The sequence below is a fragment of the Drosophila miranda genome, assembly GCF_003369915.1.
Source record: "Drosophila miranda strain MSH22 chromosome Y unlocalized genomic scaffold, D.miranda_PacBio2.1 Contig_Y2_pilon, whole genome shotgun sequence".
Classification (NCBI taxonomy): Eukaryota; Metazoa; Arthropoda; class Insecta; order Diptera; family Drosophilidae; genus Drosophila; species Drosophila miranda.
The window spans coordinates 34,788,094-34,813,327 of record NW_022881614.1 but is presented as its reverse complement, the minus strand read 5'-3'; the positions used below and the strand labels follow the sequence as shown (position 1 = coordinate 34,813,327).

General features: G+C 48.7%; 5 protein-coding genes and 2 pseudogenes across 5 annotated transcripts; 3 read left to right on the top strand and 4 right to left on the bottom strand.

Annotated features, from left to right (window-relative positions):
* Window positions 1–202: 202 nt before the first annotated feature.
* Window positions 203–21,208, top strand: LOC117194011. Its single transcript, XM_033398645.1, has 3 exons — window positions 203–322; window positions 20,317–20,743; window positions 20,805–21,208. Exons 1-3 carry the CDS (start codon window positions 292–294, stop codon window positions 21,127–21,129), a joined length of 783 nt encoding a protein of 260 aa, XP_033254536.1. The 5' UTR covers window positions 203–291; the 3' UTR covers window positions 21,130–21,208.
* LOC117194007 lies at window positions 619–2,209 on the bottom strand. Its single transcript, XM_033398642.1, has 2 exons — window positions 1,765–2,209; window positions 619–1,707 (listed from the first exon to the last, which is right to left on the bottom strand). The coding sequence occupies exons 1-2, from the start codon at window positions 2,034–2,036 to the stop codon at window positions 663–665; spliced, it is 1,317 nt and encodes a 438-aa protein (XP_033254533.1). The 5' UTR covers window positions 2,037–2,209; the 3' UTR covers window positions 619–662.
* LOC117185900 lies at window positions 10,256–14,341 on the top strand. Its single transcript, XM_033398647.1, has 4 exons — window positions 10,256–10,354; window positions 10,434–10,775; window positions 13,748–13,809; window positions 13,897–14,341. The coding sequence occupies exons 2-4, from the start codon at window positions 10,714–10,716 to the stop codon at window positions 14,109–14,111; spliced, it is 339 nt and encodes a 112-aa protein (XP_033254538.1). The 5' UTR covers window positions 10,256–10,354; window positions 10,434–10,713; the 3' UTR covers window positions 14,112–14,341.
* LOC117194008 lies at window positions 18,594–20,037 on the bottom strand (annotated as a pseudogene).
* On the bottom strand, window positions 21,179–21,702 carry LOC117194014 (60S ribosomal protein L31-like). The gene is made up of 2 exons (XM_033398646.1): window positions 21,442–21,702; window positions 21,179–21,382 (listed from the first exon to the last, which is right to left on the bottom strand). Exons 1-2 carry the CDS (start codon window positions 21,663–21,665, stop codon window positions 21,232–21,234), a joined length of 375 nt encoding a protein of 124 aa, XP_033254537.1. The 5' UTR covers window positions 21,666–21,702; the 3' UTR covers window positions 21,179–21,231.
* LOC117194012 lies at window positions 21,702–22,685 on the top strand (annotated as a pseudogene).
* On the bottom strand, window positions 22,621–24,110 carry LOC108158806 (uroporphyrinogen decarboxylase). Its single transcript, XM_017291493.2, has 3 exons — window positions 23,957–24,110; window positions 23,076–23,819; window positions 22,621–23,021 (listed from the first exon to the last, which is right to left on the bottom strand). Exons 1-3 carry the CDS (start codon window positions 23,969–23,971, stop codon window positions 22,710–22,712), a joined length of 1,071 nt encoding a protein of 356 aa, XP_017146982.2. The 5' UTR covers window positions 23,972–24,110; the 3' UTR covers window positions 22,621–22,709.
* Window positions 24,111–25,234: the final 1,124 nt, after the last annotated feature.

Here is a 25,234-nt window from a genome sequence, read left to right as displayed (position 1 = left end):
TGCGTGGCTGAACTGACAACTGACTCATCTCTCTCTCTTGCTATCGGCTCTCTCAGAGCCGATTACTGCTCTATCCCGACGACACGACGAAAACACGACCGCTTCGTGTCTCTCTCTTTCCTTCGTTTCCTACATGTATACCCTCATTCATAACACATCACATAACATCACCACATTTCACACATCTATACCCGTCCGACCCACAATTAAACAAAATATCACGGTCATACAAATTTTCTGGCCATACGGCAAGGTCCGGACCAGGTGGACTACTACTCGTGGCAACCTGAAATGCACATCTTCAGGCACAAGATCATTTCAAGTGAGTCCCATATGTATTTTTATTAGAGTATAAACTTATTTGAAAATGAAGTGGAACATGGGGTCATAAAATCGTACTGCGGGTAAATATAAGTTTTAAATTATTTTAAAATATCCAATTGAAGCCACTTTGAAGGATGAAACCAATTTCCAACTCAATATCGAGGGTAATGAATGGAAATGCCCTTGTAGAAGTGATTTCACGCATCACCTCAACGCAGGCTCCAAATAGAAATATAAATTATGCGGAAGTAGGGAATTCGCTCTACATTAATACCTTCTAGTACTTCTAATAAGTAAGTTGACTTAAATAGGTCATATATTACTCATATTATCTGAAACTACTGGTCCAGCTCGTCACTCTGAACATCGAGAATGGTGCGCAAGATACCCAACTCTAGTTTGGCGGCGGCACGTGTCGAGATTCGGTTCATCACATTGGCAACATATAATCCAAGGGCCTCGTGGCGCGAAGAGTTGCACAAATTCTTGAAAAATGTCGGCGGCAGCGACTGGTCAAAGTTACCCAAGTTGATCATTTCTGGGGCGTTGGAGGAGTTTGTGTTTAGTTTTGAATCAAAGATAATGTCATTCTTGAAGTCCAGTTCTTCGATGTGTGGCGAGTAGCCGTTGGTGGAGGCCACTGAAGTGGAGGCAACGGTGGCAGCTGTCGAGGATGTTGGGCCAGCGCCGTTGATCTGTTGTGACGCCGGTACGGTGATGATGTTGATGCCGGGTGGTGGCGAGTGGCTGTTTTCCCGTTCCTTCTTTACCTGCATAAGCTGAGCAGTGGTTGTGTGGACGACGTTTGAAGTGACTGTGGGGTCGGGGACGCTAGCAGCGGCTAAAGCAGCAGCCACCGTGTTAGCAGTCTGTTTTGGGCTCTGGGTCTTCGCCACCTTCTTCTGCGATAATCCTGAATACTCCTCCGACAGCTTTCGCTTCAAAGAGTCTGGCAACTGGATTGTGGTGCGCGACGATGACGTTGCTCTGTTGCTGTTACTCTGTGGCTGGGTCGGCGTCGATTTCAGTGCAGCTCCAGTCGAACTGGGAGTCTTCTTCACGGTAATTCCCTTTTTCTGCAAAACTGCGGCGGCCATAGAAACGGGATTGTTTGTCGTGGCCCTTGGAGTGTTATTGGCCATTGTGTTGAGCAACTTTTTCTCTTCGAAAGCCGGACGCGGTGTGTCAATTATGGTCTTGGAGTACACCTTTTCATCCTTCTTCGGCGAGCCGGTGCTATGCGATTTGCCTGGGCTTTCCCCATCTGAAGAAGCAGAGCCAGTAGAGTTGGTCGGAAGATGAGCGGAAGATTCGTCCTCCTCCTCTTGCTCCTGCCCTTCCAGCATCTCATACTCCTCCACATCGTCCATGGGCATTTGGTCACTAAATGCAAAACGAAATATTACCTAACCCGCCATTTTCAGCATTCCTCTAACTCACTCTTCTTCTTTCTCGACCGCTTTGGGTTCCTGATGTATTTGGTGCATCACATTGAACAGCTTCCACGTCGAATTTCCCTTGATCTTCTCCTGCTCGTACTTCTTCTGCAGCACAATAAAAATGGAGCGCGACTCGTGCACAGAAAGCTTGTTGAGCCGCCCAATCCTGCCCCAAGCGTCTTCTTGCTCCTGTTTGGTCGCTCCGCCATTGTTTGGATGTAACGCTTTCTCCTTGGCAATGTCTGCCAGAATTTTATCAAGTTGTATAGCCATTTTAGTCAACGACTTGCGGCCAGCTGATTGCGCGTTTTTATTAATTTTTAAGGCTTTTAAATATTTGGATATTAGAAATAAAACCTGCTCGACGCCGCTTTTTTGCACTTTTTTCTTCTTCTGTATGCAGACGCCGATTTGGCGGAATATGTGACCACAGCGCGTAAGAATACCAAAAAAAAACCCCTAACTGCATGCAGACCAGTGTAACCGCGGGCTTATCGATCAAATATACCGTCTGACCCTCAGAAATATACCTGAGGCAATGCACTGGCAATTGTTATGATCCGCCTCTTTTCCACCGTGGCCTATCGTTCCCAGCTAGCTCACGGGAAGTCAGGGGTGTTTCCGACCCGATAAGCCAGGGGACGGATTGAACAAAACAAAAACAAAAATAACATACAAAAAAGAACAAATCTAATTTATAGGACAGACTTGTCCTCGTTAGCACTTTCGTCAGCGGGGATAGTTGGTTTCGTTATCCCTAGCAGGGTCCCACCCTTCCATGAGCGCCACCTTTTGAATTCGCTCCCTTTTCATATTTAGGGTCCCGCTCTTCTTCTCGCTCTCGTCCCACCCAACTACCGTTTTCTATTCACTTATGACTCTTTTCAAATTTTCATTTTATATCCATTATATTTTCTTATTTATCTTGAACATTATTAATTAATTATCTAGGTTTATATAAAGGAAACAAATACTAACACAAAAATACTAACAAAAAAAATAAACCCTATTTCGGCCGAATTGGCAGCCCCCTTTGATAGAGGTTGTTGCTTCCTGATGCTTGCTGATGTTTACGTTTAATCGTGGTGTTTTTTTGTATGATCGTGATATTTTGTTTAATTGTGGGTCGGACGGATGTAGATGTGTGAAATGTGGTGATGCTATGTGATGTGTTATGAATGAGGGTATACATGCGTGGGTTGTGTGTGATGTGGGTTTTTTTTTTTTTTTATATTCATATACTTATTTATTTGCTCTATAATATATACTATACAATTTATATTTAACTAAATTTAACGGACAAGAGTATGTTGGGACTAGGGCCCCGCGGACTGGGGTACTGTCGCAAAGCATTGCTTCGCAGTGGCGTGGAAACCTACTCCGTCTGCTCCTTCCGCCTTCTCTCCAAGGACCTAAGCGTTCGCATCACGCTAGAGGCGAACTCCGCGGCCGCTTCCCACACCTTCGGGTCTGCCAGCATCAGCGGCACCAGAGTCTCGGTGCTGACCCTAGACCCTGCTGCTGTCTCCAATGTCTGACGCTCGAGGTCAAACCTGTGGCAGTCGAAGAGGACGTGGCGAGCGTCCTCCTCTATGCCTGTGCCAAACTCGGGGCACCAGTCCTCTGTCTCGTGGCCGAAGCGCTTGAGGTAGCCGCGGAAGCAGCCATGTCCGCTCAGTGCCTGGGTAAGGTAGAAATCCACCTGGCCGTGCTTCCTTTCAACCCAGCATGCTATGCTTGGGATGAGGGTGTGGGTCCATCGGCCTTTGGGTGAGTGGTCCCATCGAGTCTGCCATCTGTCTATGCTGGTCCTTCTGGCGGCGTCCTTAATTTCTGCTTTGGAGCGTACCTCGGCTGCACTGTCCGTCATGGCATGGGATCTCCTTCCTCTCCCTTATCAGCTCCCTGAGCGGAACTTGCCCGGCAATGACTAACGCGGCTTCGTCTGAGATGGTCCGGAACGAGCACGCGATCCTAATGGCGCACAGTCTGTACGTTGCCTCCACTCCTCGCATGTAGCTCCTCACCTTCGCGGCTTTTGCCCACACCGGTGCGGCGTAGAGCATCTGCGACGTCACGACGCTCGTCAGCAGTTTCCTCGTTGCCTGCTTTGGCCCTCTGGTGTTTAGCAGCATCCTGGATAGCGCTCCCGCGGTCCCACCGGCCTTCGTGTGGACGTATTCCAGATGCTCTTTGAAGGACAGGCGCGTGTCGATGAGGACTCCAAGGTACTTGGTGGACCTCTGCGATTCGATCGCGGTCCCACCAACCTGCACTCTGGCGGTCTCGACCACTTTACGGCTGGATATCAGGACCGCCTCCGTTTTTTGGCCGCCAGCTCCAGCCCCGCGGCGGCTAGCCACGCCTCGACGGCTTGTATGGCGACGTTGGCAAGCTCCTCCACTGCGGCAAGTTCCTTCGCTACCGCCACTATTGCGACGTCGTCAGCGAAACCCACCAGGTTAGTGTTGGCTGGCATCGGGAGCCGTAGGACCCCGTCGTACATGGCGTTCCAGAGCAGAGGTCCCAAAACGGAGCCCTGCGGGACTCCGGCTGAGACTTCGTATGCCCTAGAGCCCTGACATGTGTCCATTGTCAGCACCCTATTGCTGAAATAGCTGCGCGCTATATTCAGTAGGTAGCCCGGGATGTTGAAGGACCTCAGTGCCTAAAGCGTCCGGGTCCAGTCGGCCGAGTTGAAGGCGTTCCTTATGTCCAGAGTCACCACCAGACCGCCTCTCCACCTAGTCCCAGCAATGGCTTCCTCCGCCGTTAGTACGACCCTCAAGATGGCGTCCAGCGTCGACCTCCCTTTCCTGAACCCGTATTGGTTCTGGGAGAGACCGCCTGCTGCTTCGATGGCTGCGCTCAGCCTCGCACCGATCACCCTTTCGAAGACTTTTCCCATGGAGTCCAGAAGGCAGATGAGCCTGTTGGAAGAGGCCACCCCTGGCGGCTTGGTTAATAGTAGCAGCCGTTGCCTTGTCCACCTCTCGGGGAACGTCCCCTCCTGGAGGCATTTGTTGAAAAGGCCCGCAACTTCCCTCGCGAGTAGAAGAAGTGCCAGCTTCAACGCGCTGTTGGGGATCGCATCCGGACCCGGAGCCTTCCTAGGTATCAGGTTTCTGCCTGCCTGCAACACCTCGGCTTCCGTAACCTCGCAGATGTCGCTCGGGCTATGCTCGAACCGCAGGGAGCTAGGGATCTGCCGTCCTCGAGGAAACAGTGCCCTGACTATTCCCTCCAGTGCATCTGGATCTGTTGGAGCTTTACTGCCCGCGTTCTGCCTCTTCACCACCATCCTGTACGCGCCTCCCCAGGGGTCCTCTTCGGCGGCATCACACAGCTTAAGGAAGCATTCCCTCTTGCTGTTCCTTATGGCGGTCTTCAGATCCTTCCTCGCCGCTTTGTAGGTCTCGCTGCATCGGGCCAAGCGCGGTGTGCCTCTGGCTCGCTGGAGCAGCCTTCTGGCCCGGTCGCAGGTTCTACGGAGAACCGCAATCGCTTCGCTCCACCAGAAAACTGGATCCTTGTTCTTCCGGAACGTCCCTCTCGGTAGCATGCTCTGGTCGCAGGCGCTATCGTTGGCTCCGTCTGCATCGTTTGCAGAGTAGCTCTCAAGGGCGCTTGCGAAGGCTTGGGCCCTCAGCGTGTCCTGGCGGTACGCCTTCCCATGCCGTAACGGGGTACCTCTCGATCGGGCAAGGGTGCCCAGGGTGCATAGTATGGCCTCGTGGTCGCTGGCAGTATATACGTCGCTGATCCTCCATCGGGCGTGCCGGGCCCGCGTGCTGCTGGCATAGGTGAGATCGATGATCGACCCTACACCTGCCCTGCTGAAAGTTTGTTGGGACCCTTCGTTCAGAAGGACGACTTCCAGAGAGGCAAAAGCCTCCAACACCGTGCGGCCTCTGGCGTTTGTACGGGAGGACCCCCATTCCAGGGCCCAGGCGTTGAAGTCGCCACCGACTACGACGTTGTTCCGTCCTCGCAGATCGCAGCTCAGCTCGTCCATAATGCGGCTGAAAGTCTCCAGTGAGAGGCTGGGTGCCAGGTAGCAGCTGTAGAACCATATGCCGCCTACATACCCTCGGACGAACCCGTCTGCCGACTTGCTGTCGCGCAATTGTGGCGCGGCGACGTCACAGAGCCACAGGGCCGCTTTGCCAGTAAGGTCCGTGGCCCAATCGCTGCTGCTGCCCACCTTATGTGGTTCGCTGAGGAGTGCCACCTCAGAGCCAAGCTCGCGCACCGTCTGCGTCAGGAGATCCTGTGCGGCCCTGCAGTGATTCAGGTTGAGTTGAATCAACTGCATGTCGTCCTGGTTTTGCCGACCCCGCTTCGCGTGGCTGGGCAGTTTTTAGTGCCTGCCTGGTGCGTGACCTCCTTCTTTCCAGCTGCTGAGCAGATGAAGCACGCAGGCTATTTTTTGCATTCGGCAACTTTGTGCCCTTTCTCCCCGCATTTGATGCAGCAGCCACTCCTGTCCACTGTACTCTTGCAGTTCCGTGCGATATGCCCGGGTTCCAGGCATCGGTAGCACCTTGGGAGTCCATCTCTTTCCCGGATCCTACATATGGTCCAGCCGATCCTCACCTTGCCGCCTTTCAGGACCGCTTGGCCCAGGGAGAAGGGCAAGCTGACCACCGCCAGCTGGGACTCCGCGTATCCGCGGCGCAGACTGCGGACTCTTACTCGAGCCTCGTCAATTTTGAATTGGCGAGTTAGAGCGGCACAGAATCTCCTGCTCCGTCGCGAGGGAGTCGATGTCCCGTATCTCCAATATGACCACCTTCGAGTCTTCCGTCATTGCGCGCACAGACGCTCCATCGCCGAGGACGCGTGCGATGCTGGCTTTCATACCCTCAGCACTCTCCACGCTGTCTTTTGCCACCTCCAGCAGAAGGTTGCCGTTTATGATGCGGCGTATCTTGGAGACGCAGCTTCCCAGGTCGGAAAGCTGGTTGTCGTGTCGTCTGGTGACCATTGCCAGAACCTCGCTGTACGACTTCCCGGGGGCCTGAACTATGACCGCGTCTGGGCGAGCGCGGCGTGCTGCTCTCGGCCTCTTGGCCACCACGCTCCATTCGCTGTCCGGGATTCCGGGGCTCTTGGGCTGCCTCATGGCGCTGGTCGTCGCCACGTCTCCGTGTGGCCGCAACGGGGCCTTTTTAAGGGTCCTCTTGGTTGCGATAGCTCCTTTTTGCTGCCTTGGGCGCGTAGGTGGGGTTCCCGGCTCCCCCATTGGACCTTCGGCCACGGATGGCTGGCTAAGTTTACGCCACGGTTCGGTTTGCGCTGCGGCATCTTTCCTCCAGACGGTCGTTGTCTGCTGCTCCTTGTCTGCCCTCCGCGTGCTCTGTGAGTATTTCGGGCGCAGGCCTTGGGCGTCGGAGCCTTCCTGCAGCGCGCTTCTACCCGCTGCAGCCTCTTGGCTCGATTCGATGATGTTCGAGTGCAGCTCCTTCATGCGCACGAACAGTGCTCTGGTAGCCATGTTGATGTGGCGCGTATTTTTGTTAATCATCCTGGTCTGAACCTCATCAAGGATTTTTCCCAGCTCCGAGAGGTTCTCAAGGCAGGTAGCCTCCTGGTGGGCCTTGCTCTTCTTGGGCGGCGTTTGCCTCTGGGAACTTCCCGGGCTGGCTGGGTCCCGAACCCTCTTGGGGGTCTCCCTAGAGTCAAGGTCCCGACTCTGCGCCGCTGCTGCTGGAGATGGAGATGGCTCGGGTGCCGGCGATCGGGCGAGCATGCTACCCTTCCTGAAGGCGAGCTTTTCATCCTCCTCCATTCCTATTGTTTACTTTAGAATTTGAATTTCGAAATTAAAATCTCCCTCCGTTGGCGCGCAACTCCAGCTCTCTCCAACACTCTGGCAGCCCTGGGTCGATCGGGGCTGTCTGGCAACACCGTCCGTGTGGCAACTCTACGCGATCACCTGTCTGGCGGCGCGATCAGCTGCTGTGTGTGAAGCTCCGGACGAAAAGAAGAAGAAAGAAGAAAAGTTGAGTGAAAATTCCTTTTTTCCCTCCACCAACAATGTGGAAAGTGGAAGTGGAAGGCGCCAAAAACAAGGGTTCACCCCCCTTCCCCTGCTGCCTGGAGCGCACTGATTGTGCCCCTGCAACAGAGCGGGATGCCGGTGGGGCCGGTTTTTATACGCAGTACGTACCGGTGCGACAGCAACCTGCTCTCAAAAGCTTTTCTTCCAGGTAACACGCGCAGCGCGGATGCTAAAAACGGAAAATCAGGAGCCTGTGATTCAAAACAACCGCACTTGAAAACGCTCAACTCTGTCCACCTGTGTGATGTGGGTGGATGAAAGTGTGTGACGATTCTCGCACCAGGTTTTCGGCCTGGCCAGTACCGGGCTGCTGCTGCCGATGTCCGCCGCATCCGCTGATTTCTTGGTGGGATCGTCGTCTCCACGATCACCAATTTTGTTTCCTTTTTTCTTTCAGGGCACGTGCGGCCTCCACTATTCTACACCGGAAACTTCATTTTTTTTCTTCCTCGCCCCGTTTCCTTTTCTCCCACGCAACTCTGCCACTGCTTCCCAGGAACCACTATAGATGCCGCTGTCTCTTTCTTCTCCAGCCCTGATACCTATCGGCTCTCTCCAAAACCGCCCATAACACCACACTACCGTTTCCAGGATTACTCCGCCGAAACGGGAGTGCCAAGCAGGCGGGCTTTTTCAATTAAGGGGCCCTTAAGAGATTGAGAGTCTCTGGCTCCATCGACTGAGATGCCTGTGCTACTGCTTCAGATCCTTTGCGTGAAACACCCCAATACGTGAGCCTTGCAACGTCTCCAGCTCGTACAGACTGTTGCCCATACTCCGGATCACTCGGCACTTGACGTATTTTGGGCTGAACTTCGCGTTGATGTTGTTTTTAAATTTGCTCAACACGAAATTCCGCTTATATATCTCCTGACCCGGTGAGTACCTAATTTCTCGAGCTTTTCGATTTTACCTGTTCTTCGCTCTGTTGTAGGCTTCATGAGAGTTTCCTCGGACCTCATCTCGGACAAGGGGGACATTTGTGCATCATTTAGGGCGCCCAGTCTGCGTGCCAATTTATAATCTCGGCCGCTAGTAAATATGTGCTGCCCAAACAACACAAAGTATGGCGACGTCCCGATACCCGTGTGTATAGCGTTCCTAGCCACACACTGAATCTCCGTCAGCTTCTCGTCCCAGCGCGTGTGATCCTCACTAGCGTATGTCCTTATTGCTGCCAGTACAGTCTGGTTCACTCGTTCGGCCGCGTTCGCCTGCGGTGCATAGTTCCCCGACTTCAGGTGCGTTATGCTTCTCCTATCCAGGAATTGAGAGAATTCAGCTGACACAAATTGCTTTCCATTATCGGTATGCACTATTTCAGGCACGCCAAACTGCGCGAAGACCTCGGCGTGCAAGAATCGGATCACGGCCGAAGACTTAGCCTTAGGCAAAGCCTTCAACCAGACATATCTGGACATGTGATCGAGGACTATTAGTATGACTACATTGCCACTTCGATTCCTCGGATATGGACCCAGGAAATCCAGGTACAGTTTTTGAATCGGCCTCTCAGTTCTGGTTTCGGCCCCCATGAGTGGACGGTGAACCTGTGTTGAATGTTTTGTTTCTTTTCAGGTGTCACAATCAGCCACATATGCCTTCACCTGCACGGTCATCCGGGGCCAATAATAGAACTGTCGCAGCCGTCCCAGTGTCCTCGCGATTCCTCCATGCATTGCCACATCGCTGTCGTGAGCCTGTTGGATCAGTGTGCTCGTCAGGGCTTCCGAGATCCATAGCTTCCACGAAAACTCCTCTAATTCCGGCCGGCCAAATTGTGTGCGCTTAAACAGCAGTCCTTCCTCCACCTTCAGGTCTGGGAACTCATCCTCATCGCTCTGGACCGACTCGATTTTTCTTCGGTATTCTTCATCCTCGAAGGCTGTGGTGTCGAACTCCAGGAAGTCGATAGCGTCAACGTCGAAGGGACGTGACAGCATATCGGCGACGATATTTTCCTTTCCTTTGCGGTGCTCGATTTCGAAGTCATAAGCCTGGAGAGCCAACGTCCACCTGGCTAGCCTCCCATCCAGTGCTTTGAAACACATGAGCCACTGCAAACTCGCGTGATCTGTTATCACCGTGAATGGCATCAGTTCTACGTATGCACGGAACTTCTCTATGGCTCTTACCGCCGCCAGACACTCCTTCTCTGCTACGCTATAGTTGAGCTGTGCCCCTCTTAGCCTCGCCGAAAAGAATGCGATCGGGTGCTCTGCTTCTTCATCATCCCTCTGGAAGAGAACTGCTCCAATCACCACGTGACTCGCATCACACTGGATGAAGAAGTGCTTCTTAAAGTCTGGGTGATGTAGCACGGGGGCGCTGGTAAGTGCTTTTTTGAGCTCCTCGAACGATTTTCCCGCCTCCTCCGTCAGCTTAAATTGCCCTTTTCCTTTCCGACAGTCTGTCAGAGGAGCCGAGAGTGCCGAGTGCCGAGTCCCCAAAAATCTCCGGATTTATCTCACGTTCCTTGGCATTGGTATTTGGGTGATCGCCTGTACTTTCTCCGGATCTGTCCTAAGTGCGCCGTCGCCTACGATGTACCCTAAATACTTTAAATATTTATAGCCGAATTTCGATTTTTTTTTTCCAATTGTGAGGTTTGCCTCCTTGAGACACTTGGCCACTTCCTCTAACAGGTGTATATGCTCCTCAAACGTCCGGGAAATAACTAGTAGATCGTCTAAGTATACAAAGACATGGCTTCGGAGTCGTTGGGGAATTACTCGATCCATCAACCGACACAGCCGTTGGGCTGCATTGCACAACCCGAAGGGCATCGATTTAAATTGATAGAGTGGTCTGCCCGGCACCGTGAAAGCTGTGTACGTCCGACTTTCAGGCTCCAGCTCTATCTGCCAAAATGCGTGCTTTAAATCGATGCTGCTGATGTACACCGTATCCTCTACGCGGCTCAGAATTGACTCGATGCTCTGCAGCGGGTAAGCATCCTTTACGGTTAATTTGTTTAGTTTCCGCGCATCCAGACACAATCGGTTTTTTCCCGGCTTCCGTACCAGCGTCACGCGGTTGCTCCACGGGATCTCGCTGGTTTCGATGACTCCGAGACGCAACATTTCGTCCACCTCGGCAAACAACAGCTCTTGCACCGCGGGAGACACCGGGTAGAATCGCTTCTTTACGGGTACGTTTCCCTCGATTAATTGAATTTCGTGCCTTTCGAGCGTCGTTCTTCCCAAACCATGTGTGTCGAATGCCCTGAAGTTGTTCTTCACCTGGTCCAGACGTGTCTGCTGCGTGTGCGTCAACTCTTGCGGTTCCGTTGGCCTACTCCTAGTCAGCACCTCAGCATCAATTTCGGCTAATTCCTTGTGTCGTTCTAGGCCTACTATATGCGGAGCCAGACCAAACTTCCGCCAGAAATCGACCCCTGCCCGCTATTTGTACTGAGAATTTCTTTATGTCTTGAAGTTTCAGCTCCAATTCTCCTATCAGTTCCACGCCACCTTTCCCAGAAGGCTCACCGATGCCCCTGTATCCAGTAGTCCCATCAGCGTCCTCGGGCACAACTTCACTCGTGCGAATGGCCTGTCATCCTGACGAATTGCCGAGTGGACTGCAGCACACACCTGGAGCCGCCTCCTCTTACGCCCCTGAAACCTGTCCCGAGCCCGCGGTGCTCTGACTGCTCCCGTTCGGATACTCTCATCGAGTTCGTCCCCCATTATCCGATTCCTGGCCTGTTCGTACTGCCGCTGTCTTTCCTTTATCGGCTTGAGTTATACCGCTTGGTTAACCTTATATATGGTAGTGTAAATATTCTTATTGCTACTTCTTTCCTTAGGGGTATCTAATTTAGGGAGGAGGAATTGGAAGTCCTATCTATTGGCTGCTTCGCGGCGACGTGGAACTCGACTCCTCCAATTGCGTCGTGATCCTTTTCGCGTTTCCCGGCCGACATTTAGGGCATTTAGGGAGGATGACCCCGGCCAGCCCGCACTTTTAGCAGAACAGGTTACGCACGGCCGACTCACACTCAAAATAGGTGTGACCCGGCTGAGCGCAATTCCAGCACCCCATCTGGGCGCGATCGCCTCCGGATTCCCTCGTCCTATGGACAGCATCCAATGCCTCGGTCTGTTCCTCCGAGTCGTGAGTGTTCGCATCCAATTCATGTACTTTGTGATCTTCCCTGCGCCTTCTACCCCCATGGTCTGGACCGCTCCTTGTCCATCGCGTCGCCAGCAGTTTCTCGGCGTCCGCACACTATTCTCGCAGCTTCTGGAGATTTGGTATCTGCATTGGATAAATCACCCTCGAAATTGCATCCCTAATATTGATCTTTATGATCTTTATTAGATCATAATCTGAGAACGGATTCAGCAATCTCGACCTTAGCACCAACATCTCCTGGATGTAGTGGTCCGCCGACTCCCCGTGGCGTTGTCGGCGTTCCCTGAGCTCTTGCTCTCGCTCGAACTCTGTCCGACGAACTTGAAACTGCTGCTGGAGACCATATCTCAGATTCGGCCAGTCCGGTATTCCTACCATCCGAACATGCATCCAGTACCAATCCCTTGCGTGGCCACTGACCAATGTGTGAAAGGCTTTCAACACCTCCGCCCACGGTACCTGATACGACGTCTGTAGATGCTCCACCCGGAATATGAATTCCGCCACGGGCATCCCCTTTGGATCGCCGTCGAAGCTAAGTCCCCATCTTCGTATCTGCACTTGCTCCTGTCTAGCCTCTCCGAAACTCGGTCGATTCCTGTTAGGGTTTGCTCCTGCGCCCATCCCGTTGAACAGCCACTCCTCCACGGGTCTCTGATCGGCTTGGGTCCTCTGATCGGCCTCCAATGTTCGGTTGTCCACGAACAAGTGCGTTGGATGTGCTTGCTGGTTCGCGGGTGCTTCCTGTTGACCTCCTCCCAGACTGGTTGCATTTGATCCCCGATTCCTTCCATTCGCATCACTCGCCGTTCGCTCCGCTTTTAACGAACCCACCACAGCGTTGATCTCTCGCATGAACTCTAGCATGTCCGCTTGCATTGACGATCTCAGCGCTTCCATTTGCTGCCCGAGCGACGCTCGGTAGGTCTCCTGTGCTTGGGCTAAGGCTGCGTTCACGGCTGAGATTAACTCGGACGGTAACACCAGGTCCTTACGGGTTCGCTGTTGACCTCCTACCGCTCCGGCCTCTGGGTCCTCCTGGTACAACCCCGCATGTACGTTTTCCGCCACTTGCGACGGCCCTTCCGGCCTACTGCCGGCTTTACCGTCCTGGGACCGAGTCGTCGGCATGTTGTACGGCTGGTACCTGCGCTGTGCCTCTGGGCTACGCCTTGTCTTTCCCGACCCTTTAAAAATCTCCGGGTCACTCATCAACCAATTTTCCTAACGTACTCCTTTCCTTCGTCTATTCCCTATCTACTTAACTATCTTGGTGATAAATAAATTGGATTGTTTATTATCTGACTACCCTACTCCACTAAACACCTAGGTCCTGGCTAATTAATCCTCAATACCTTCAATCGTAACGAGAAAACAAATAAATAAATAGTGCAATAAATAAATAAGCGAATAATTAATTCCATGTTTAGATAACCAAATAAATAAATTTAAATACATAAATCGGTTAATTTAAATCAATAAATTGATAAATCTAAATATCCAAACTGATTCAATCAAATAAATAAACACCTGCATCTACAATTAATCGCCTAATTAAATGCAACACTAAATAACTAAATACTTCCTCTCCCAAACAAAAACTCTTTTTACGATGACTTGCCTAATGCCTACTTCTAAAATTGCTTCCAAACAATGCTAGCCAGGATCGTCAGTCCTCAACAAAAAAAAGATGATTTCCCTTTGGGTTTTCTTGCTTCGGCTTTCCAATAGTCTGCTAAACCACTAACAAAAAAAACATATAATTCCAAAACTGCTTCAGACAAAAATTCACCTTTAATTTGTTTGGTGGGACGAGAGACAACTGCATTAATTGTTTTGCAGGTGAGCGGACCACCTTCTTTTCCCCGTGCTGTTTACCTTCGCTTACTTTTTCTGAGTGCCAACTCCCTTTGCTGTTTCCTTCCTCAGATCACCGTGGATCCCCCAGAATCGGACAGGACAACGACGTTAATGCCTCTGGACATAACCCGGACCACGACTCGACAGATCCTCCGGCACCTCTTCCTCTTTTCAGATCCAGACAGCGAGCTCCACGAGTCGGACAACGAGGCTACTACCACCTGGTAATACCTGGACCACAACTCGGGACACACACTTCCTTCCCTTCTACCTCCGATACATAACTACCATGTCCATTTTCCTCTCTTCTACTCCTCTCAGCGGCTACGACGGCTAGGATTTATTCCCGGCTCGCGGACCGGCTGAGTTTCGTTCTACCAGGGTTCCATTTTACACCGGGTCTTTAAGACTCGCGTTTAAAATCGATCCCTTCTATTACCATTGGGCGCCTTTTGTTATGATCCGCCTCTTTGCCACCCTGGCCTATCGTTCCCAGCTAGCTCACGGGGAAGTCAGGGGTGTTTCCGACCCGATAAGCCAGGGAACGGATTAAACAAAACAAAAACAAAACGAGGGGAACGTTGTGAGTTGCTGCGTACACCGCAACTCTACAGTTATACCCGATACTAAGTCAGTATGGCTCTCCTGCGGCAGAGGCCGCTAATATTAAACGACACGACAAAGAGTGCGTGCGAGAGAGACAGAAAATCAGTCTGAGCGTGACGTCGGGCGCTGCGTAGCCACTGAAAATTGATTTCTTGCTTTTGGCTACAAAAATGATTCGATCTGAACCAGATTCAGCAATCTGATAGATATAGTCATTATCTATGATTCTGCGTTTTTAGTTTTCTCGAATGTGCAATATTGTGGATGCAACAGATTTTCGTCCTTTGTGGGGGCGGAAGGGGTGGGGCGAAATTCTGAGATATACGTTTTATAGTGAGATCTAACAGAAGTACGGAAACCAAATTTGGTTACTCTAGCCTTAATAGTCTCTGAGATTTGTGGATGCCCCAGATTTTCGTCCTTTGCGGGGGCGGAAGGGGGTGTGGCGAAATTTGGACACGAAATGGTCAAGGTCCGATATCACAGGAGTGTGGATACCAAATTTGGTTGCTCTGGCTCTTATAGGTTCTGAGATCCTTGAACTCATATTTTGCAATTGGCAAAGCCGACCATGAAACCTGTGTGTTAGAGAGAGACAGAGCGAGAAAAAATGAAATTGTTTTCTTGATTCTGGCTATAATAATTATACGATCTGGTTGAGATTTTACACTCTAGAACATATAGTCATCTTCTACGATTCTGCATTTTTGGTTTTATCGTATCTTTAAAAATGTGGATGCCACAGATTTTCGTCCTTTGTGGGGGCGGAAGTGGGCGGGGCAAAGTTTTGAAATATTTTTGTAGCAGTGACATTTCACAGATGTCTGGATCCAAAACATCGTTGCTCTAGCTCTTATAGTCTTTGAGCAATAGGAGCTGAAGGGGACGGACAGACGGACGGACGGACAGACAGGGCTCAATCGACTCGGCTATTGATGCTGATCAAGAATATATATACTTTATGGGGTCGGAAACGATTCCTTCTGGACGTTACACACATCCACTTTTACCACAAATCTAATATACCCCAATACTCATTTTGCATGAGCTGCGTAGCCAGTGCAAATTGATTTGTTCCTTTTGGCTATAAAAATGATCTGATCTGATCCAGATTCAGCAATCTGATTGATATGGCCATTATCTATGATTCTGCGTTTTTAGTTTTCTCGAATCTGCAATATTGTGGATGCAACAGATTTTCGTCCTTTGTGTGGGCGGAAGGGGGTGGGGCGAAATTTTGAGGTACACGTTTTATAGTAAGATCGAACAGGAGTGCGGATACAAAATTTGGTTACTTTAGCCTTAATAGTCTCTGAGATTTGTGGATGCCCCAGATTTTCGTCCTTTGCGGGGGCGGAAGGGGGTGTGGCGAAATTTTGAAACAAACTCGTCTCGGTCCGATATATTATGAGTGTGGATACCAAATTTGGTTGCTCTAGCTTTTATAGTCTCTGAGATCTAGGCGCTAATGTTTTACTCCAAGCAAAGCCGGCTATGCTACGTGTGTGTTAGAGAGAGACAGGGCGAGAAAAACTGAAATTGTTTTCTTGATGCTGGCTATAATAATAATACGATCTTATTCAAATTCTGCAGTCTAAAAGATATGGTCATTCTCTACTGTTCTGCATTTTTGGTTTTCTCGTATCTTTAAAATTGTGGATGCCACAGATTTTCGTCCTTTGTGGGGGCGGAAGTGGACGGGGCGAAGTTTTGAAATATTTTTGTAGCAGTGACATATCACAGAAGTCTGGATCCAAAACATCGTTGCTCTAGCTCTTATAGTCTTTGAGCACTAGGCGCTGAAGGGGACGGACAGACGGACGGACGGACAGACAGGGCTCAATCGACTCGGCTATTGATGCTGATCAAGAATATATATAATTTATGGGGTCGGAAACGATTCCTTCTGGACGTTACACACATCCATTTTTACCACAAATCTAATATACCCCAATACTCATTTTGAGTATCGGGTATAAATACAAAAAAAAACAAATCTAATTTATAGGACAGACTTGTCCTCGTTGGCACTTTCGTCAGCGGGGATAGTTGGTTTTGTTATCCCCAGCAGGGTCCCACCCTTCCATGAGCTCCACCTTTTGAATTCGCTCCCTTTTCATATTCAGGGTCCCGCTCTTCTTCTCGCTCTCGTCCCACCCAACTACCGTTTTCTATTCACTCATGACTCTTTTCAAATTTTCATTTTATATCCAATATATTTTCTTATTTATCTTGAACATTATTAATTAATAATCTAGGTTTATAAAAAAGGAAACAAATACTAACAAAACGAGGTGGAACGTTGTGAGTTGCTGCGGACACCGCAACTCTACAGTTATACCCGATACTAAGTCAGTATGGCTCTCCTGCGGCAGACGCCGCTAATATTGAACCACACGACAAAGAGTGCGTGCGAGAGAGACAGAAAATCAGTCTGAGCGTGACGTCGGGCGCTGCGTAGCCACTGAAAATTGATTTCTTGCTTTTGGCTACAAAAATGATCCGATCTGATCCAGATTCAGCAATCTGATAGATATGGTCATTATCTATGATTCTGCGTTTTTAGTTTTCTCGAATGTGCAATATTGTGGATGCAACAGATTTTCGTCCTTTGTGGGGGCGGAAGGGGGTGGGGCGAAATTCTGAGATATACGTTTTATAGTGAGATCTAACAGAAGTGCGGATACCAAATTTGGTTACTCTAGCCTTAATAGTCTCTGAGATTTGTGGATGCCCCAGATTTTCGTCCTTTGCGGGGGCGGAAGGTGGTGTGGCGAAATTTGGACACGAAACGGTCAAGGTTTGATATCACAGGAGTGTGGATACCAAATTTGGTTGCTCTGGCTCTCATAGGTTCTGAGATCTTTGAACTCATATTTTGCAATTGACAAAACCGACCATGAAACCTGTGTGTTAGAGAGAGACAGAGCGAGAAAGAATGAAATTGTTTTCTTGATTCTGGCTTAAATCATTATACGATCTGGTTCAGATTTTGCACTGTAGAAGATATGGTCATCCTCACCGATTCTGCGTTTTTGGTTTTATCGTATCTTTAAAAATGTGGATGCCACAGATTTTCGTCCTTTGTGGGGGCGGAAGTGGGCGGGGCGAAGTTTTGAAATAATTTTTGTAGCAGTGACATATCACAGACGTCTGGATCCAAAACATCGTTGCTCTAGCTCTTATAGTCTTTGAGCACTAGGCGCTGAAGGGGACGGACGGACGGACGGACGGACGGACAGACGGACAGACAGACAGGGCTCAATCGACTCGGCTATTGATGCTGATCAAGAATATATATACTTTATGGGGTCGGAAACGATTCCTTCTGGACGTTACACACATCCACTTTTACCACAAATCTAATATACCCCAATACTCATTTTGAGTATCGGGTATAAAAAAATTGGTGGTGTGTGGGGACACAAACGTGTCTCCAGTCGGTGTTCCGCTGGATTCCTTGGTGCCGGTGCTCCGCTGACGGTTCTCGCACCAGGTTTTCGGCCTGGCCAGTACCGGGCTGCTGCTGCCGATGTCCGCCGCTTCCGCTGATGTTGATGCCTGCCGCTGATATCTTGGTGGGATCGTCGTCTCCACGATCACCAATTTTGTTTCGTTTTTTCTTTCAGGGCACGTGCGGCCTCCACTATTCTCCACCGGAAACTTCCTTTTTTTCTTCCTCGCCCCGTTTCCTTTTCTCCCACGCAACTCTGCCACTGCTTCCCAGGATCCACTATAGATGCCGCTGTCTCTTTCTTCTCCAGCTCTGATACCTATCGGCTCTCTCCAAAACCGCCCATAACACAATGCAATGGAATTTTTTGAAAGTAAAGTTTGAAGCACGATTTATACAGTGTGTCTGGAATGGGCAACATAATTGTATCGGAATGAGTCTCATTGTTGCTGCCGATTCAGTACCCGATTCAAAGAGAGCGAAAAAAGACAGTCAACCGATTTCAAGACAGAAAAACGAGTATTTTTTAAAAATACCGTAATCTTTGAAACACCAAATACGGCACAGTAATCGACCACTATGCAACACTTGGAACTAATTCATGTAGCAAATGTGTAGTTACCATGTAAAAATGAATTTAGTGTTTATTTTTATTAAACCTTGTTTTTTAAACAATCTCCTAAAAAAGAGTACTAAGACTATCCAATCTTCTATAAATATATTTATTTAGTTCGTCTGCAGTGCATAGTTGTTCCGATCATGTTAAAAAATTCAATGTCCAATTACAATAAAACCACATTCACAGCCTCCTTGCCCGTTATACACTTGACACTCTCCTGGCGCGACGGAATATCTGTCTTGGATGGGTTTGCTGACCACAAATGGAAACTCGGTCATGCCACAGCAGGCTGCCCCATATTGGCCCAAGCGATCGACAGCAATGACCGCTCCCGAGAAGTCCTTGTAATGCTTACTGATCCGTCGAATGCCTACCTCTGCTGCCTCCGCCGGCTTCTTGCCCGCCCGCATGGCTTCCACAGCCAAAAGAGTGGGCAGGAAACGCATCATAATATCGCCATCTCCGGTAGCCACGGCAGCGCCGACCTCATTGTCCGCATACGCGCCAGCTCCGGGTATTGGCGAATCTCCAACTCGTCCAGGGATCTTATGGCGAGCTCCATTGCTTGAGGTCCCCGCATGGATGTTATTTGCAGCATCAATGGCTATCATGCCAATGGTGTCATGATTCAGGTGCCCAATCGAGTACTCGGTGCGCGCACGGTCTTCCTTCCAGCGAGTTAGCGGCGTCGCTTTGGGTTTGTACGGACCGCAGGAGATGGATGGATCTGGATGAACATTCCTCCAGAAATTTGGCTGACAATTTGCCGCTGTCCATTCCATCCACATAGCCTTTGATTCAGGCGTAACCAGGGATTCGGAACGAAATCCCATAGCCTGGGCGAGTTGAGAGGCTAAATCACCTACCAGCATAGAGTGCTTTGTGTGCTCCAGAACATGCGGAGCCACTCTAATGGCATCCTTGATGCCTCTCAGGCCTGCTACAGACCCCACATCCATGCTGCTGCCATCCATGATCATTGCATCCAACGTTGTCTCCCCCAACTCATCGGGAGAACCACCATAGCCAACAGTTCGGTCGCACTGTTGCTGCTCGCACCTGGTACATCCCTCCACTACGGCATTACGCGTCTGGCGAAGACCACCCTGAGTTACATTCAGAATCCGCCAGGCCAAAAAATTGGCATCTGTGAAGTTCCATGTATTTATAACCATAGGCAGTGAGCCACCTAGAGAGGAAGCAGAGGAACTGCGCATCGCAGGAGTGGTCTTTAAGCTGTGAAGGGTTAGTGAGATATTAGTAATTTGTTGGTATTCCATCGGCATGCGCCTCTGCTCACCCAACCACCGTAGTGAAGTTTATTTTGGGCGTGGTACGCTCGGTGGCCGATCCTGATATTAGGACCAAGCCAAAGAGCCAAAGGTATTGCGCCTTGTACATTTTCGCCAAGAAATTTTGGCTGTTTTCTAACAAAGGGCGACTTTCAGGGCTTCCTAGTCTATCAACTGTCGATGTGCAACTGCAGTTGCTCTTTTGCTGCTTCTATTTAAGTGTTCGTCGGCCCAAACCTCACTCTCCGTCAGAGTTATCAATTTTGTTTTGAAATACCCTATACTTGAAGAAGCTCTATGACTTTTTCCTTCCGATTGTCTCTAAGTTCTTTGATTATGTGCAGCTACAGAAAGAATTTCTAAAAGACTCTAAGGAATTAAAAAGAATCGACCAATGGCGCAATTAAATAAATAAATTATGAAGAATAAATTATGTATATCAACATGAAGCGCTACCATGGAAAGAAAGTGTGTGCCACCAGTCGACATACAGCCTCAAACATAATTTTTTGTTTCAGACTTATCAACACTGTTACAGTCGAACAACAATGCGCATTTTGGGATAATTAGCGAGGATTCATTGGTGACCAACAAAAAACTGGAGTTTGGCCTAGGAACGATTCAGTGCCAGGCAGTGCAGGGAGTCAACGAACTAATCGTCAAATGCCTCGATAAAAATGGCACCAGCTGGCTGTCCGTTGTGGACAGGTGGGATGCAAAACAGCTGCTGGCCGTGGCAGCCACCAACGAATCGCCGATTTTGCTGCTAACTTCAAAGGCCGTGGAACTTTGGAAAGTTAGTGAAAAGCGAAAACACACTTTAATCCGTCACCTGCTGGACATACAGGCAGAGCAAATGGCGCTGATCCGGCGTGGCGTGGGCATGCAGAGCAGCTATGTGGCTTTTCTCACGTCGTCGCCGGCAGCAGACATTATGATTTACAGGCAGGTCTTGGTACATTCTGCACTCAAAACTTGACTAAAATATTTCAAAATCGTTTCACAGCTTTAACAACGAGGACATGAGCAACTTTCAGCTGGACAAAGTTCTGGAGCTGCGAGATTCACATCAGCCGCGTGAAATGCGCTTCATGCATCTACCTGAATCGGAGGACCTGCTGCTCTGCGTGTCCAATGCCTTGCCCGAGCAGCCGCTGACAATCTACCAGCATCAAGGCGCAGCGGGATTCCAGATAATCCTTGGCGACAGCGCTTTGCCTGAAGTGCTGTTGCTGGAGGTGTTGCAGCTTCCCCACAAACAACTTCACTTCTTAGCAGTTGCCACAAGCAACTCCGTCTACTTGGTGCTGCCGCAGATTACTCCACTTTGAAATCACAGTTTCGTCACATTTTGTTAACACTCGTTTCGTTTTTTTTTTCTAAATAAAAATTTACTTTTTATTAACCGTATTTTGGGCTTTCAATTACTTTGCTTAGTCGTCGCTGGACTCAACGTTCTCCGTTTGCAAATTCTTGAATGTGGACACCGGCACATAGGTCACGTAGGTGTACAGTTTGTTGGGAGAATCCTCATCATCGTTGCGACGACGCGCCAGACGCACACGCACGCGGAATGGAGTGGATCTAAAAGCCAGTCAAAGTTTTAGAATGCGTTCTCCCATTGCAATTAATGAACCACTTACCGGATACCCTTCGACCAGATGTGCTTGTTGAGACGGGTGTCGATCCTGACGTCAGTGGTTCCCATCTCCCGTTCGGCAAACTTGCGGATCTCCTTGATGGCACGCGGGGCACGCTTCTTGAAGCCAATGTTGTGGACACGCTTCGCCAAGTGAATAGTGCACTCGCGGGTCACAACTTCGTTGATCGCCGATTTGTTGATTTTCACGCCCTTGGTCTTAGTCATTGTTCCTGATTAGGTCGCAGCACTGCTATTCAATATCCTAAAATGTTAGAGAAGGCGGTTTAATAATATTGAAGAATATTTATTCATAAACAATCAAGCCAAGACAAGGCAATATTCAGATACCCAATTTACACTCAAAACATCTTGAATTTGGCAACATTTTAATTTTCGCCGATAGCTTTGCAGGTTCATATTTGAATGTCGGTCGTTTAGCGGCATTTGTTTTGGCGTATATTCGGATGTTTTTTGATTAAATTGGAAGAAAATTGCCTAAAACCCACCTATCCGGAAATGAAAGCTGACGTAAAAGAATTGTCAAAACGCCAGGGAGTCGCAAATGTCAAAATCTCTGCCAGGGCTACAGAAATACTCAGGGCTGCTTAGAGAAAAAAAAGCAACTCTTAACAACAGCTGATTCCATGTAAACAATACAAAATGCTAGAAACTGCTGGTAAATTACTGACACATTTAAATGTTTAAATTATAATCGTTGTTTGTCTTGTTCAGTGCAATTGCTTGCGGTGGGACTGCTTTGGGGTGTGACTAACCCATTTATCCGCCTTGGCAGTCAGGGCATCGAGTCTGTCAAAGACACGGGCTCCAAGTGGAGAAATTTGTTACTGGAAGTACGTACAATTGGATCCCGTTGGCGGTACTGGATTCCATCAGTGCGGTAGTGCTTTGTATGTGTGGACATTGCAAAGTGCCAGCATCACAGTTGCGGTTCCAGTCGCCAATTCTCTCAGTTTTGCTTTTACCGCAATAACTGGTTATGCGCTGGGGGAAAAGTTGCCTGGAAAAAGTGAGTAAACAGAAGAGTTGGGGAGTTTGAGCATATTTAAATATGACTTTAATATTGCAGAAGTTATCCGGGGAACGTTCCTAATCTGCTGCGGCAGCACGCTCATGATATACGACAAACTGGTACAGGAACAGAAACAAGAAAACCACATTATACCATTCCAATGATCTAACCCTAACCCAAAGGCGTACTTGTCTTTATTGCATTCGATAAAAAAAGGCATAATTGCTAATAAAAATCACCTACAATGCCTTGTGGACCGCCTCTACCAGTACATCCATGCTAGTGATGGGAGTTTGAGGCGTTATGCCATGACCCAGATTGGCAATATAACGCGATTTACCAAATTTGTGAACCATTTCAGTGGTCAAGGCCCGCAGCTCGTCGGCATCACGGTACATGTCCTGTGGATCCAAATTTCCCTGCAGCGTTATGTTCGGTCCCACTAGGGCTCGTGCCTCAATGGGATCTACAGTCCAGTCCAGTCCAATTACATCGTAGCCCAGTTCGCTTTGCTCTTTCAGCGAGTGTCCAGCGCCCTTGGCGAACAGCGTCTGCGTAGAAGAGCTCAGATGAATTGTATTAAAAGTTGTGTCGATATTACTTACAATTGGAACCAATGGGACTGCTTTCTTGGTCAGCCGGTCCACAAGCTCATCGCGTATCCTACGCAAATAGGGCACAGCCCATAGCAAGAAGTGCTCCTTGGTCAAATGCTCGGCAGACGACTCAAAGACCTGCAGCATTTGAGCTCCAGCCTTTACTTGCATCTCCAAGTAGTCCACAATTGCGTCCGTAAGCAGGTTGAGAAACAGTTTAGTGTCCTCCGGGTGATCCGAAAGCCAAGCCTTGGCCTTGGACATAGTCTTGCTGCCGCCGCCTTCGATCATGTAGCCCATAAGCGTCCAGGGTGCTCCAGTAAACCCAATGAGGGGCACTCGGCCTTCCAACTTGTGTCGCATCATAGTGATGGCATCTCCCACGTAGGTCAGTCGGGACAATGCGCCATCTGGAGTCAACAGCTTAAGGTCCTCTGGTGTGTTTATTGGCTGGGGCAGCACCGGACCCACGCCGGCGTGCATTTCCACGGTCAAGCCAAGGGCTTGTGGAATAACCAGTATATCCGAGAATATAATGGAGGCATCCAGATCGAAGCGCCGCAACGGCTGCATGGTCACCTCACAGGTCAGCTCTGGGGTGCGGCAAACGGTGAAGAAGTCGTGCTGCTTACGGAGCTCCTGGAATTCGGGAAGATAGCGACCGGCCTGACGCATTACCCAGACGGGAACCCGGTCGACGACTTCGCCGCGAGCGGCCCGCAGGAGGTTGTCATTCTTGAGAACCGGGAATGGCTGTAATGATTCGATGGTGGTCGTTTTCATTAGCGACAGAAAAAGTAGCACAAACGACCACATCAGCCGAAGTTCAATTGCAGCCGGTGACATGATGTAACTGTGGAATGCAGCATCTATTAAAAGTAAAAACTCACCTTTGTGTCTTTCATATTGACAGTTAACTACCTGTAATGTTCTGATTTTCAATGTTTATTTCACTACTTGGTGATTTTGACGAAATTCTTTATAAAAACTGCAGTGTCTGCATGAGTATGCTTTCAAAAAAGATTTGCAATGCAGCCCTGCGTGCTTTGTTTATGGCTATAAGACACTTAAATTTGCTAATATCGTATGACATTAGACTTATGGGAAAAGCATGCAGTGAGAGCTAGAGATATAGGCGTTCCAGTTGAGCTAAGAGCATCGCTGCGGCAGATATTATAAACTGCTATATATTTAGATCCCATTTTGCGGACTGGCTGCTTGTGTTGGAACATATTACTTTTTCACAAATATTGACTTATGTCTGAGACGGCTATGAAGACTACTTTTGCGTTTTTTCTCTCATGCTATCTCCCTCTCTTCGTAGCAAAGTTAGGAAAGTTTAATGTCATAACACCATTAACTGTTCCGTTGCCAAACTGCCGAAAAGCTATTGCTGTACGTATCAGACTGGGTGGCCGTTTACGGTATTTTTAATAGTTTTCGGTACTTTTTGCTGCAATAACATGTTCTTACTTGATCATTCCATGCGGCAGCACTCAATGCTCTAATGAATGAGGAAACTAGTCAATCGCTGCTTAAACGCTATGTCAACAATATTTTGAAGGTAGTGGTCTTTATACAGAGACCAAGAATGAGTATCGAGATCAGAATATATATATACAGGAAACTAATCAAATGAATGAATACGTCTAGAACATATCAATTTGAGAAAATGTATTTATTAAGCCAGGCTCCGTTTTCCACTTTCACAAAAGTTTTCCGATTTACTTTTGAAATCACATAAATATTAAAGTTTATTACATTCGTATATTGCATGAGGGTTTTCAAAATTACTGTTGTCTTAATGTTGTCTTTATAATTGAATTATAAAATTTATGGGTATTGTCCATGAGAGTATTCAAGGTGCGACCGGCATCTAAATTTTTGCTTTGCAGATTCCCGTCGGAAAGATCGCGATTGACAATTGATTTGAAATATACATATGTAAAACCAATTCCATTTATATTTATGCATATTTATTTAAGTATATATATATATTTTCTTATATTGTATATTAAGATACATCATTGTTTTAGTTATAATAAACAAAAAAGTCGAGAACCGACGGCGTTTGCATAATTTTTATAATTTATAATCAACCTATTTAAAATAAGCAAATAAATGTGTAATTATATTATTGTAATATTTTATATTTTGTGGCATAAATC

Bases quoted from the DNA above. Each gene is read 5' to 3' on its own strand.
- LOC117194011 (XM_033398645.1), top strand. From the start codon at position 292: ATGCACATCTTCAGGCACAAGATCATTTCAA. The intron at 323-20,316 runs GTGAGTCCCATA...TTTTTGTTTCAG, and splicing joins CAGGCACAAGATCATTTCAA to ACTTATCAACACTGTTACAG. The intron at 20,744-20,804 runs GCAGGTCTTGGT...ATCGTTTCACAG, and splicing joins GCAGACATTATGATTTACAG to CTTTAACAACGAGGACATGA.
- LOC117194007 (XM_033398642.1), bottom strand. From the start codon at position 2,036: ATGGCTATACAACTTGATAAAATTCTGGCAGACATTGCCAAGGAGAAA. The intron at 1,708-1,764 runs GTGAGTTAGAGG...TTTTGCATTTAG, and splicing joins GCGGTCGAGAAAGAAGAAGA to TGACCAAATGCCCATGGACG.
- LOC117185900 (XM_033398647.1), top strand. From the start codon at position 10,714: ATGCTGCTGATGTACACCGTATCCTCTACGCGGCTCAGAATTGACTCG. The intron at 10,776-13,747 runs GTAAGCATCCTT...AAACTGCTTCAG, and splicing joins GACTCGATGCTCTGCAGCGG to ACAAAAATTCACCTTTAATT. The intron at 13,810-13,896 runs GTGAGCGGACCA...TTCCTTCCTCAG, and splicing joins CTGCATTAATTGTTTTGCAG to ATCACCGTGGATCCCCCAGA.
- LOC117194014 (XM_033398646.1), bottom strand. From the start codon at position 21,665: ATGACTAAGACCAAGGGCGTGAAAATCAACAAATCGGCGATCAACGAA. The intron at 21,383-21,441 runs GTAAGTGGTTCA...ACTGGCTTTTAG, and splicing joins ATCTGGTCGAAGGGTATCCG to ATCCACTCCATTCCGCGTGC.
- LOC108158806 (XM_017291493.2), bottom strand. The intron at 23,022-23,075 runs GTAAGTAATATC...TCTTCTACGCAG, and splicing joins CAGTCCCATTGGTTCCAATT to ACGCTGTTCGCCAAGGGCGC.